This window comes from Phocoena sinus, chromosome X (assembly GCF_008692025.1).
Source record: "Phocoena sinus isolate mPhoSin1 chromosome X, mPhoSin1.pri, whole genome shotgun sequence".
NCBI classification, from domain to species: domain Eukaryota; kingdom Metazoa; phylum Chordata; class Mammalia; order Artiodactyla; family Phocoenidae; genus Phocoena; species Phocoena sinus.
Genome location: NC_045784.1, coordinates 72,638,190 through 72,653,082, shown reverse-complemented (window position 1 = coordinate 72,653,082; position 14,893 = coordinate 72,638,190). Strand labels below are relative to the sequence as shown.

Below are 14,893 nucleotides of genomic sequence, written 5' to 3'. Positions count from 1 at the left end.
CCGCCGTGCGTACTCCCGGGGAAGTTGTCCCTGGATCCCGGGAACCTGGCAGTGGCGGCCTGCACAGGCTCCGCGGAAGAGGGGCGCGGAGAGTGACCTGTGCTCGCACACAGCCCCCCTGGTGGCGGCAGCAGCAGCCCCAGCGTCTCCCGCCCGTCTCTGGGGTCCGCGGTTTCAGCCGCGGCTCGCGCCCGACTCGGGGGCTCGCGCCCTCAGCCGCGGCTCGCGCCTGTCTCTGGGGTTCGCGCTTTTAGCCGCGGCTCGCGCCCGTCTCTGGAGTTCCTTTAAGCAGCGCTCTTAAACCCCTCTCCTCGCGCACCAGGAAACAAAGAGGGAAGAAAAAGTCTCTTGCCTCTTCGGCCCGTGCAGGCTTTTCCCCGAACTCCCTCCCGGCTAGTCGTGGCGCACCAACCCCTTCAGGCTATGCTCAAGCCGCCAACCCCAGTCCTCTCCCTGCGCTCCGTCCAAAACCGAAACCCGAGCCTCAGCTCGCAGCCCCGCCCGCCCCGGCGGGTGAGCAGACAAGCCTCTCGGGTTGGTGAGTGCCGGTCGGCACCGATCGTCTGTGCAGGAATCTCCCCGCTTTGCCCTCCACACCCGTTGCTGTGCACCACTCCGCGGTCCCGAAGCTCCCCCCTCCGCCTCCCGCAGTCTCCGCCCGTGGAGGGGCTTCCTAGTGTGTGGAAACTTTTCCTCCTTCACAGCTCTCTCCCACTGGTGCAGGTGCCGTCCTTATTCTTTTGTCTCTGTTTTTTCTTTTTTCTTTTGCCCTACCCAGGTACGTGGGGAGTTTCTTGCCTTTTGGGAGCTCTGAGGTCTTCTGCCAGCCTTCAGTAGGTGTTCTGTAGGAGTTGTTCCACGTGTAGATGTATTTCTGGTATATCCGTGAGGAGGAAGGCGATCTCCACGTCTTACTCTTCCGCCATCTTCCCGCCGACCAATAGTATTTAGATATACAGGGCAAAAGTTTGTATAAAAAGCTATTGTTTAATAGCTTTGTCAGTGCACCACTATTTTATATTTTCCTCATTTTTAAAGTATGAAATTGATAGTTAAGAGCTTTTACATCTTTACAGTGTCAATAAATTTCAACTAATTTTAGAAATGTAAAATGAGAAGTGTAGTTGGTCAAAGACAATATAATTTAATGCCCAATGTTAGTAGTAGCTTGATAGGATGAAATGGATAAAAGCAAAATGACTTAAAATTATTTTCAAGATATTTACTACATTTTGAGAGCCAGCAATATTAATAGCCAATGCTAGTGTTTTATGATGAATTGCAACATTTTAGGCAGAAAATGTGAACACTGAGAAAAGAGATGATTAAAGTGTACAGACAGTCCCTGACTTACTTACGGTATGACGTTGAACAATTTTTCAACTTTATAAAGCAATACGCATTCAGTAGAAACTGTACCTCAAATTTTGAATTTTGTCTTTTTCCTGGGCTAGCTATATGCAATAGGATACTCTCTTATGATGCTGGGCAGCAGCAGTGAGCCACAGCTCCTAGTCAGCCATGTGATCATGAGGGTAAATAACTGATACACTTACAACCATTCTGTACCCATACAACCATTCTATTTTCACTTAGTATTCAATAAATTACATGAGATATTTGACACTTTATTATAAAATGGGCTTTGTGTTAGATGATTTTGCCCAACTCTAGGCTAATGCAAGTGCTCTGAGCAGGTTTAAGGTAGGTCAGGCTAAGCTATGATGTTTGATAGGTTAGGTGTATTAAATGCATTTTTGACTTTTATGACATTTTCACCTTATGATGGGTTTATCAGGATGTAACCCTATTGTAGGTCAAGAAAAGTCTGTATAAAATTATACACTTGGAATTCTAAATGAATTTGAGGATCAGCTTTACCACTCCTGTAAAAAAGGATGTTAGAATTTTGATAGGGATGACATTGAATCTTTAGATCACTTTGGGTACTATTGACATCTTAACAATGTTAAGTCTTATCTATGAACACGGGATATCTTTTAATTTATTTAGGTCTTTAACTTCTTTCAGCAATGTTTTATAGTTTTTAGTATGCAAGTATTTCACCTCCTTGCGTAGATTCTTTCCTAGGTATTTAATTATTTTAGAGGCGATTGTAAATGAAATTGCTTTTTAAATTTACTTTTTGGTTTGTTCTTTGCTGGTGTATAGAAATAAAACTGATTTTTTTGGTTGATCTTGTAGCCTGCAACTTTAATGAATTAATTTATTAGTGTTAGTAGCTTTCTTTGGATTCTTTGGGATTGTCAATCAGTAGGATCATGTCATCTGCAAATAGAGATAATTTTACCTCTTCCTTTGTAATTTGGATGGCATTTATTTCTTTTTCTTGTCTAATTGTCTAACTTCCAGTACAATGTTGAACAGCAGTGGTAAGAGTGGGCATCCTTGTCTTGTTCCTAATCTTAGGGGGAATGCTTTCAGTCACTCACCATTAAAGTTAACTTTTTAAAAAAATAGGTACCCACTATCATGTTAGGAATTTCCCTCTATTCCTAGTTTTCTAAGGGCTTTCATCATAAAAGGGTGTTGGATTTTGTCAATTGCCTTTTCTACACCAATTGAGATGGTTTTGTGTTTTTTTCCCCCTTTGATTGATTTCCTTATGTTGAACCATCCTTTCATTCCTAGGATCAATCACACGGTCATAGTGAATGATCCTTTTAATATGCTGTTGAGTTCAATTTGCTATTTTGTTGAGTATTTTTGCATCTGTATTGATAAGAGATATTTATTTGCCTTTTTTTCTGCTAGATTTGAGCTTAGTTTACTCCTTTTTCTAGTTTCTAATGTGTAAGATTAGGTCACGACTTGAGATCTTTCTTCCTCCCTCCCTCCCTTCCTTCCCTTCTTTCTTTCTTTCTTTCCTTCCTTCCTTCCTTTTTTTCTTTCCTTTATTTCTTCCTTTCCTTTCCTTTCCTTCCTTCCTTTCCTCCCTCCCTCCCTTCTACTTCCTTCCTTCCTTCCTTCCTTCTTTCCTTTCTTTCTTTCTTTCCCTTCCTCCCTCCCTCCCTTTTTTAATGTTGGAATTTACAACTATAAGTTCCCTTCTGAGCACTTCTTTCACTGAATCCCATAAGTTTTTTGTATTGCTTTCATTCTCATTTATCTCTGTTTTCTAATTTCTCTTGTTATTTCTACTTTGAGCTGAAGTTGTTTGAGTGCATTGGTTAATTTCCACATATTTGTGAATTTCCTAGTTTCCATCTATCAGTTTCTAGTTTCAATCCATTGTGATTGGAGAAGGTTCTTTGTATGGTTTCAATCTTTCAAAATGTATTAAGACTTGCTTTTTGGCCTAACGTATGATATATCCTAGAGAAAGTTCAAGAAAAATTGTGTATTATGTTGTTGGGTGGGATGCACTGTATATTTCTGTTAGGTCCAATTGATCTATAGTTTTGTTCGAATAATCTATTAACATATTTATCATTGGTCTGTTTGTTAAGTACATTATTGAAATTGATGTAATGAAGTTTTTGAATATTATTTTAGAGCTCTTTCTATCTTCAATTCTGTCAATATTTGCTTCATATATTTTGGAGCTCTGATGTTTGGTGCATAAATGTTTATAAATGTTATATCTTCTTGGTAAACTGAACCTTCTATCACTATATAATATCCTTCTCTTCAGTAAGAGTTTTTTACTTAAAGTCTATTTTGTCTTATATTATTACAGACATCCCAGCTTTCTTTTGATTACTATTTTCATGAAATGTCTTTTTCCATCATTTCACTATCAACCTTCTTGTTTTTTTTTTAATCTAAAGTAATTGTCTTACACACAGCATATAGTTGGATCATTTTTAGAAGTTCATTCTGCTAATCTCTCTTTTGATTAGAGCATTTAATCCATTTACATTTAAAGTAATTACTGATAAGGAGGGACTTCTGACATTTTCCTATTTGTTTTCTATATAGTTTTTTGTCCTTCACTTCCAACATTGCTACCTTCGTTTGTATTTAGTTGATTTTTGTAGTAAAATGTTTTGATTCCCTTCTCATTTCCTTATGTATATATTCTATAGACATTTTCTTTGTTGTTATTGTGGGGATTACATTTAACATCTTAAAGTTATAACAATAAAATTTGAATTTATACTAGCTTGATTTCAATAGCATACAAAAACTCTTCTCCTGTACATGTCAATTCCCCTTTTATGTTATTGATGTCACAGATTACATCTTTATACATTGTGTGCCCAAGAACACACACTAATGACTAATTTTATGCACTTGTCTTTTAAATCATGTAGAAAATAAAAAGAACTACAAACAAATTTAAAATAACACTAGTTCTTTATAATTCCCCATGTATTTACCTTTAACTAGGCACCATTACCTTTATCTTTATTTCTTCATATGGCTTTGAGTTACTACTTATTTTCCTTCCATTTCAATCTGAAGGACTCCTTTTAGCATTTTATGCAGGGCAGGTCTAGAGATAACAAACTTCCTCAGGTTTTTTGTTTAGGGGGGATGAGTCTGGGGATACCTTAATTTCTCTTTTTTTTTTTTTGCAGTATGTGGGCCTCTCACTATTGTGGCCTCTCCCGTTGTGGAGCATAGGCTCCGGACGTGCAGGCTCAATGGCCATGGCTCACGGGCCCAGCTGCTCTGTGGCATGTGGGATCCTCCTGGACTGGGGCATGAACCCATGTCCCCTGCATCAACAGGCGGACTCTCAACCACTGCGCCACCAGGGAAGCCCCCTCTCCTTCATTTTTGAAGGACAGTTTTGGTGGATATAGAATTCTTGGTTGACAAGTTTCTGCGCTTCTCCCCTCCTTCCCTGTCCCCAGTACTTTGAGTATATCAATCCACTGCCTTCTGGCTTCCAAGGTTTCTGATGAGAAAGCAGATGATAATCCCATTGAAGATCCATTGTATGTGACAAGTTACTTCTGCCTTGCTGCTTTCAAGATTTTCTCTTTGTCTTTCAACAGTTTGATTACATGTCTTGGTGTTGACTTTTTGGGGTTTATGCCACTTGGGAGTTTGTTGAACTTGGATTTGTAGATTGATGTATTGCATCAAATCTGGGAAGTTTTCAGTTGTTATTCAAATATTTTTTCCTTTCTCTCTCTTCTTCTGAGAGTCCCATAATTTGTATCTTGGTCCATTTGATGGTGTTCCACAGATACCTTAGGCTCTTTGCTTTTCTTCATCTATTTTGTTCCTCAGACTTGATAATTTCAGTTGTCCTATCTTCAAGTTAACTCATTCTTTCTTCTGCTTGCTTAGAAATTCTGATTTTGAACCCCTAGAGTGCACTTCTCATTTATTATACTTTTCAGCTTCAGAGTTTTTTGATGGGGATTCTTTTTTTAATAATTTCTATTTATTGATATTCCTATTTTGTTTATACACCTTTTTCTTGTCTTTGTGCATGTCACCCTTTAGCTCTTTTAGCACCTTTAAGACAGTTGTTTTAAAGTCTTTGTTTAGTAAGTCTGACATCTGGGGTTCCTCAGGTATGCTTTCTCTTAATTTACTTGGTTCCTTTGAATGGGCTATACTTTCCAGTTTCTTTGTATGCACTGTGATTTTTTGTTGTTGAAAACTGGACATTTTAATCTTATAATGTGTCAACTCTTGAAATCAAATTCTCTTGCTTCCCCAGGGTTGGCTGTTTTTTTATTGTTATAGGGTGCCTGTGTCAGAGATCAATCTGAGTTAAATGTTTAAAGGTATTTTAAGGTCTTTTCTAAGTCTGTGTCTTTCCCTGATCATGCATGGTGGCTTTCTAGATTCTTCTGTATACATGGTTGTTTTTGAATGTCTAACAAAACTGGTGTGGCTCCTTTAAATCTTCTAGAAGCTGCTTTAGTTTGTGGAGGTTAGAAAAATAGCGGCCAACCTCTAGGTCCTCACCTCAGCATTGAGAGTAGCAATCCACTCCAGCAATTCAGGAGTCTCAGCAGTCCCTACAACTGCCTGCCGTGAGATGAGGTAGGACATGATGGAGTTGGGGGGTGTGTGCTTGGAAACCACCACTGGGCTGATGGCTGAATTTTGCCAAAATTAACTGCATTTACCAGTCAAGCTGTCCTCTGGAAGTTGTAAGTATTCAAATAAACTCTACTGTTCCAAAATATTCACTTCAGGCAGTTTATGCCAGTACAGTTGTTGTATAGGTGAAGAAAGGAATTCTGGTGCTGCCAACTACACCATCTTCCTTTTCTCTACTGTAAATTTTCTAACATATTTTATGTGAATTGATATTTCAGATGTACTCAGGGGTGGCTTTGGGGACCATCCCCTTTTCTACTGCTTGATTGCAGAAGTACACAATCATCAAAAACCATTAGGTAAAATAAACCTTCCTTTTTCAATTTAATCTAGAGTATATTTTCTCTATCCTGAAAACAAAGTACAGTTTGATAGCATATAATTACTATTAAGCAGAGGAGAAGAGCATAAGTACATAAACTGAGTCTTGTTTTTAAGAGAAAATGTATGGTATGTACTTACGTTTGTAAATGCATAGAAAAAACATTTTAGGAAGAGTATACTCCACACTGTTAAAAGATGGGTTATCTCTTAAAGGTTGTATTATAAAGGACTTAAACCTTCTACCTTATACAGTTCTGTATTGCTTGAAATTTTGTCCAGCAAGCTTTTATTACTTTAATAGTTATTTTGGAGGAAAGAACATTACAAGATTCAAAGCATTAACCTCTTTATACCCTCTCTTTCCTCTTCCTAGGCAAAGTGACTGTTGGATTTGCCATGTACTACTTTACATATGACCCCTGGATTGGCAAGTTACTTTACCTAGAGGACTTTTATGTCATACAAGCTTACCGAGGTCAAGTAACACTTATAGTATTACTTATACTTTAAAAATTAAAATGGTATATTTTAATTTAAGGAGAGTTAGTATAAATGTGTTTAAGTTAGTTTATGTAACTCATTTCTATTTCATGAGCCTGATCACTATCCTAGTTATCCTTGCTTATGGTGAAGACTCAATCACAGATTAGAAAAATATTTATTAGTTCCCATCAAGGCTTGAATAAGCCAAGTTATGAAAGCTATACTTTCATGTTTAAAACGTGCTTTTACATTTTGTGTTGGTTTGTCTAAAATGAATAAGAAATATATTCTGTGATAAGATGATAGTGATAGGGACACATTTCCTCTTCACTGATCTTTAAAGTAAATCCAAAATCTTTTCAATTACCTTTGGAACCACATGCCAATTAGGAAAAAGAGATATGAAAAACATTCATGAGTTGAATTTCAACACAAGCTATTACTAATATGTAACAACCAGATACAGGGTTTAAAGTAAAGCAAATAACTTTTTAAATGGAGTTTTTCAACTTATGTTTTTTTCATTTTGCATTATCTATTTAAAAGGTCTAGGTATTGGAGCTGAAATGCTGAAGAGGCTAGGTCAGGTATATATTACAATTAGTATTCTTATTCTATATGCTATCCTTTTCTTCATCAAATGTTATTACTTAACATGGCATAAATTAGATAATTTATCTTAACATCTGAACATAATCTCAAAATATGCTTAATTTTTAAATTCTAATTACACTGGATCTTCAAATCAGATATTCATACAGGTCATAATTGAGTTATGTTTAATTAAGAGTTGTGTTCTATATAACACACAACCACATTATATACCTCTGTGCTACAAAGCAGAAGTAAGCAAAAGGGAGATTAGAAGGCAATTTTACCCATAAAATAGGTCTACAGTATGAATATGAGAACAGTATAAAAAGATTCTTTTATATTTTGGAAATACACAAGAGAATTTTAGGTAAACTTTTTCTATAGAATAAAGAAAAAAATAGTGAAGTAGATTTATATAAAACCAATGAGTAGATTTTGCAAATGTGTTTTGGACTTCTAAAGAAAGTATTTTAAAACTTGATGGGAATTTTTTTCTTTTTACAGATTTAGAGAAGTCCAAGAGATAACTATTGTATTATTTTTTGGGAGTATTTTACACACACACAGTGCCTTGCATACAGACCTTTAATAAAATAAATGTACTAATGAAGATTATACTTTCAAGTAACAGTAATATCCATTTGTTTTTAAACAGATAGCCGTCAGAAGCCAGTGTAACTGCATGAAGTTGCTGGTTGTCATTTGGAACCAGGCTTCTACTGACTACTATACTCGTCGAGGGGCTTTAGACCTTTCCTCCGAGGAGGGCAGGCATCTGTTCAGGTTTAACAGAGAAGAACTAATGGACATGGCAGGAGAAGAGTTAAAGATGACTCATCACAAATTGTCCCAATACAGGCTCCAATATTTAAATGTCACCTGAGTCCAATAGCAGTTTGATTTTGAGTGTTGTACAAGTGAACAAACTCTCATTTCAGCAGATCTTTTACTCTGAAAGAGATTTTACCAGTCAACTTTCCATTATCCAAACTAATATACTAATGGCTAGTAGCAGAGCTAATGATCCAAAATAGCAGATAATTCAAAAGTAACTTACACTTGGCCTTAGGATATTTATTTTTAATCCTCCATATCTTATTATATTTCAAATGCTTATATTTTTACACACTAACAGACCTGAAATCAGGGTAAGTATTATCATTAACTGGCAGCACTTTTTATTTTTTAACATCTTTATTGGAGTATAACTGTTTTACAATGGTGTGTTAGTTTCTGCTTTAGAACAAAGTGAATCAGTTATACGTATACATATGTTCCCATATCCCTTCCCTCTTGCATCTCCCTCCCTCCCACCCTCCCTATCCCACCCCTCTAGGTGGTCACAAAGCACTGAGCTGATCTCCCTGTGCTATGCGGCTGCTTCCCACTAGCTATCTATTTTATGTTTGGTAGTGTATATATGTCCATGCCACTCTCTCACTTTGTCACAGCTTACCCTTCCCCCTCCCCATATCCTCAAGTCCATGCTCTAGTAGGTCTGTGTCTTTATTCCCGTCTTGCCCCTCAGTTCTTCATGAACTTTTTTTTCTTAGATTCCATATATATGTGTTAGCATACAGTATGTTTTTCTCTTTCTGATTTACTTCACTCTGTATGACAGACTCTAGGTCCATCCACCTCACTACAAATAACTCAATTTCGTTTCATTTTATGGCTGAGTAATATTCCGTTGTATATATGTGCCACATCTTCTTTATCCATTCATCTGTTGATGGACACTTAGGTTGCTTCCATGTCCTGGCTATTGTAAATAGAGCTGCAATGAACATTTTGGTACATGACTTTTTGAATTATGGTTTTCTCAGGGTATATGCCCAGTAGTGGGATTGCTTGGTCATATGGTAGTTCCAGTTTTAGTTTCTTAAAGAACGTTCATACTGTTCTCCATAGTGGCTGTATCAATTTACATTCCCACCAACAGTGCAAGAGGGTTCCCTTTTCTCTACACCCTCTCCAGCATTTGTTTCTAGATTTTTTGATGATGGCCATTCTGACCGGTGTGAGATGATATCTCATTGTAGTTTTGATTAGCATTTCTCTAATGATTAATGATGTTGAGCATTCTCTCATGTGTTTATTTGGCAATCTGTATATCTTCTTTGGAGAAATGTCTATTTAGGTCTTCTGCCTATTTTTGGATTGGGTTGTTTGGTTTTTTGATATTGAGCTGCATGAGTTGCTTGTATGTTTTGGAGATTAATCCTTTGTCAGTTGCTTCATTTGCAAATATTTTCTCCCATTTTGAGGGTTGTCTTTTGGTCTTGTTTATGGTTTCCTTTGCTGTGCAAAAGCTTTTAAGTTTCATTAGGTCCCATTTGTTTATTTTTGTTTTTATTTCCATTTCTCTAGGAGGTGTGTCAAAAAGGGCTTCCCTGATGGCACAGTGGTTGAGAGTCTGCCTGCCAATGCAGGGGACAGAGGTTCGTGCCCTGGTCCAGGAAGATCCCACATGCCACAGAGCGGCTAGGCCCGTGAGCCATGGCCCCTGAGCCTGCGTGTCCGGAGCCTGTGCTCTGCAACGGGAGAGGCCACAACAGTGAGAGGCCCGCGTACTGCAAAAATAAAAAGGATCTTGCTGTGATTTATGTCACAGAGTGTTCTGCCTATGTTTTCCTCTAAGAGTTTGATAGTGTCTAGCCTTACATTTAGATCTTTAATCCATTTTGAGTTTATTGTTTTGTATGGTGTCAGAGAGTGTTCTAATTTCATACTTTTACATGTACCTGTCCAGTTTTCCCAGCACCACTTATTGAAGATGCTGTCTTTTCTCCAATGTATATTCTTGCCTCCTTTATCAAAGATAAGGTGACCTGGCAGCATTTTTTTCTTGGATTTGATGAAATATCGGTGCATTTGTTTATAAACAGATCTGAGGTAAAAAAATTTATTTAAAATACTGAAGCTTAATTTTGAAAAGCTTACCTATAAAAAACTAGCAAGTGAACTGCTTCCCCACCTTGAGCAGATCAAGGACCACTGCCTCCTTAACTTCATCTCAGAACTATGTTCCATCTCTGAGCATCCATAGTTCTTTTGTAGTAGCTATCTTAGGGAAGATACTACATAGAACACTGTATTTGTGTATGTTTCTATCCTTTCTAGTAGAATGTAAGCCTTTTGATAGGGTGCAAAAATAATTATAATTCTGTGTTACAACTAGCATGGTAGAACATGTGAGTTTCTACTACATACCAGGTATTCATGGGCATAAAAGCTACACAAATATGATTCAGTCATACCCACAAGGAGCCTTGTAAGTGAAAAAATACTAACCTAGTTTTAGTTTTATAATAAAATGTATGTGCTATCACAGCTATAAATACCAAATGTAAGGGAATGTACAGGAGAGAGCATCTAAATCCTACCTTGGAGAACTGAGAAAGGATGGGTTTGAAGGATGAGTAGGAAGTTGGAATGAAGCAGGATGAGACAGAAAAAATCCTAAGAGGAAACACCAACATAGGCAGAGAAAAAGAGACATAAAATAGCAAAGCATGTTCAAGAAGCAAGTGGTAAGTTATAGATAAAATATACATTGGCAGTACGGTGGGTGGGGAGAAGGAAGGAAGGATTAAAGTTTAGTTGGGATCATATATGAAGGGCTTTGTATGTCATACTAAGGGGTCTTTATTTGATTCTGTAGGCAATGATTAGCCACTGAGGACTTCAGGAACACAACTACCCATAACAGTTGTTAGAAACATAACTATGTCATAATAATATGACAGATGGGTTAGAAGAACAAAGTGGCAGACACTGTGTGTTAGCTTAAACTCAACACCCATTCCAAATCCCTTACCCCTTGCCTTTCTCTCCATAGACAAAAATGTGACTTGCCAATCTTCCTTGAGCTAAATGTGGCTTACATGACAAATTCTGGTCAAGATATAGACATAAGTCTTTTGAGGAAGCACTTACTTCTCTGATAAAAGGGGGTCAGAAGCATCTGGTACAGTTTCTGTAACCCTTCTTCCTACTCTGAGTGTGTATGTGTTCCCCAGAGGTATAGGAGCCATTTTGTGATCATGAGGTGACAAATCAACATGCTAAAGAGCAGAGTAGAAAGAGAAAATGCCTAGATCATTGATGATACCAATGAGCCACTATACCAACCCTGTACTGACCAATTCCCAGACTTTAAATAGACTCTCACTTATTTAAGCTACAGTTAACTGGTTTACTGTTACCTATAAGGAGAATGCATTGTTAAGTGACAAAAAGCAAGATTGATATCAGGCAGATTAACCAGAGGCTACTATAATAATCCAGGAAAGTGATGAAGAAGACTTGAATGAGAGCAAGGATTAGAGAAGGTAGAAAAGATTTGAGAAACACAGAAATGAGAGAGATGTAGAGACAATTTAGTTTTAAGTCTATTGACCTTGAGGATATCTATGGGATATAAGGTGGATATGACTAACAAATAATTAGAAAGATAGGTATACACTTCTGGAGAAATACAGGAGCTGGAAATATAAATAATAATGACATATAAATGGTAGCTGAAGTCAGTAAAGTATGTTGAATGGAAATGAGAGAGCACAGAATGAGAAAAGACTAGAAATGCAACCTGAGGAGCCTCAGCATTTAAGGGATTCAGAGCAAGAGAAGAATGAAGAATAACGAGAGGAGCAGCAATGACACCAAAGGGAGGACTGAATTTTAGGAGGGAGTGGTCAAGAGTCAAACATTACAGAATATTCAAGTAGGTATAGAGGCCAAGGTGTCACAACTTAGAGAGGAATTGAAAGTGAGGAAATAAGAAAGTGACATTAATTACTGTTTTATGAAGTCTGAAAATCATGGGAAAGAGAAAGAAAAGATAGCTCAAGAGGAAGAGGTAGAGTTGGGGAAAGATTTTTGTTACTGTTGTCTTTGGATAAAGAAGATCTGAAGCTATTTAGAGATTGAGAAAACAAAATGAATGAAAAGAGAAACCAAAGACTGAAGATTAAATGGGATGGAATATGGTACTGGAAAAGATAGGAAAGGAGGAGGTCAGGAACACAAATAGAAGCATTAGCTTTAGAAAAGGGGGATGCATGGCTGAAAAGAGGTAAGTCTTGAAGGTAGATGTGAAGAAGTTGGGAAAAACTATGTGTAATAACTTATTTTTTCTCTATGTAATAGGAGACAGTCATCATTGGCAGGTATAGGAGGTTTGAGAATAAAAGGTCTGTAATGCCTCTCCTAGAAAACAGAATAGGAAACCACCCAGGAACCAGAAGAAGGAATGCTAAGCAGCATCGGGGGTCCCATGTAGCATATGTTCCTCTCAAATAGTTAGAGGTATTTTGGGATTTAAGAGGAGTTAACATTAATAAAACAGAGACAAAGCCAAGCCCAAGTGTCATAAAATATGGATATTTTATTCCAGCTCTGGGAAATGAAAAACAGAGGGGGAGGGAACATATTCTTCCACACACAATTCTAATTTAGCTGACGTTAATTCATAAAAGTTAAACAAACATATATGTGCATATATATATACATAATTATATACACACATACATATTTTTTCAGATTTTAGTCTCATTAGTGTTCATATATTTACTTTTATTTTTTTATAAATACCCTTAAAAATCACCAAATGCATCCTAATACTTTTACTTCTGCCTCCTCATCGATCATTTAGTATTGTTTGGATTGTATTCAATTTGAGTTTTAATCACTTATGTGATTTGTCTAACTGTACATTAGAAGATGTAAGGGAAAAACTTGGTTTAAATTATACTCCATGCATCACAGTTACCCATTATATGATTTTTTTCATTGTTATTCACAACTTCACACATCTTGTAGTTCTCTATGCAGACTATTTCAGCTTCTAGTGCTGTACATATCTACATCTTCTGGATGGGACTGCCCGTGATCCATGAGCTTGGGGTCAGCCATAAACTGTGTAGCACCTGATAAAGTATTAAAATGAAAAATATTAGTCATTCATTTTACAAATTTCCTGTTGATATGGGGCACACATCAGCGAACAAAACAGATAAAAATGTCTGCCAACATGGACCTAACATTCAAGTTGGGTGAGAGAGACAATAAACTAAATGACATACCAGAAGGTGGTAAGTGCTATGCAAAAAAATATTAAATAAATCAGGAAGGAGGGGCATATGGAGTGCTTGGGTGATTTGCAGTTTTAAATAGGGTGGCCAGGGAAAGTCTTCTATATTTGAGCAAAGAACTGAAGGAGGTGAAGGTGTGAGCCCTGTAGATAACCGAGGGAAATGCCTTACAGGAAGAGCAGGCAGCAAGTGTAATAGAACTTAGGCATGCCTGAGGAGCCATAAAATGGCCAATATGGCTAGAACAGAGTTGGCAAGATATGCTGATGGTGGGTATAATGAGAGTGGTAGGAGGCATGATCAGAAAACAATGGAAGGTCAGGCCACATAGGGCCATGGCAAAGTTTTTCTCCTTATTCTAAGAGAATGAGAAGTCTCTGGACAGTTTTGAGCAGAGGAGTGACATGATGTTATGTTTTTTAAAAGATTACTCTTGGCTATGGGGAGAAGAGAGTATAGGGAAACAAGCATGGAAGTAGGGAGAGCAGTTATGAAGCTATTGCAGTACCCCAGGAGGGAGATGCTGATGGCTTTTATTAGGGCAGTAGCAGTGGAGGTGGTGAAAAGGTACTGGATTCTGGATAACTTCTTAAGGTAGAATGGACAAGATTTCCTAAATGGACTCAATATGTTGTGTGAGTGAGACTCTTTAACTTGAGAAACTAGAAGAGTGGAGTTGACATTTACTGAGATAGGGGAAAGTGTAGAACCATGTTTGGGAGAAGGCAAACAAAGTGTTAAGTTTTGGATGTGCTATATTTGAATTGCTAACTAGACATCTGAATACAAATATTGAGTAAGCAGTTAGAAATGTGAATCTAGAGTTCAGCACAGGAGTAGCCTGTGCTGGTTTATAAATTGTATGCTCCTAGCCTATATATGGCATTTAAAACTATGAGACCATATGAAGTCTTCCAGAACATCAGAAAAGAGGTCCAAGAAATGAGCCCTTTGGATACTGCAACTTTTTGAGGTTAAGAACATTAGGAGAGGAGAGTCAAGATGGTGGTGGAATAGATGGATGTGGAGTTCATCTCTCTCCATGGGTGCAGCAGGACTACATCTATAGATGCAACAATTCTCACGGAACACCAGCTGAAAACTAGCAGAAGACCTTGGACGAAAGGACTATACAGATCCCTTCATAACTGGGTAGGACAGAAAAAAGAAGAGAGGAGGCGGGATGGGAAGAGCACCCTGGGGTTGGGGAGCTGAAGCAGAGAGATTCCTGAATTTGAGGAAACCCCCTCTCTGACGGGGAAATCAATTTGGACAGAAGGGAAGCATTTGAGGCTGTCAGAAGAGGGTGACACAGCCGATCTGTGGCAGACAGGACAGAGTAAGAAATACAGATGGTCCATACC

General features: G+C 37.8%; 2 protein-coding genes across 5 annotated transcripts in view; one reads left to right on the top strand and one right to left on the bottom strand.

Annotated features, from left to right (window-relative positions):
* SATL1 (spermidine/spermine N1-acetyl transferase like 1) overlaps positions 1-8,317 on the top strand; it is a 30,971-nt gene extending 22,654 nt beyond the window's left edge. The window contains exons 3-6 of the mRNA XM_032618932.1: positions 6,252-6,332; positions 6,731-6,832; positions 7,387-7,427; positions 8,090-8,317. Coding sequence (XP_032474823.1) covers positions 6,252-6,332; positions 6,731-6,832; positions 7,387-7,427; positions 8,090-8,317 — 452 coding nt within the window. The remainder of the gene's footprint in view (positions 1-6,251; positions 6,333-6,730; positions 6,833-7,386; positions 7,428-8,089) is intronic.
* Positions 8,318-12,798: 4,481 nt separating this feature from the next.
* Positions 12,799-14,893, bottom strand: part of APOOL (apolipoprotein O like) — a 118,052-nt gene continuing 115,957 nt past the window's right edge. For all 4 annotated transcript variants that reach the window (XM_032620769.1, XM_032620771.1, XM_032620768.1 and 1 more), the window contains one exon: positions 12,799-13,364. In XM_032620769.1, coding sequence (XP_032476660.1) covers positions 13,276-13,364 — 89 coding nt within the window. In that variant the 3' untranslated portion in view covers positions 12,799-13,275. The remainder of the gene's footprint in view (positions 13,365-14,893) is intronic.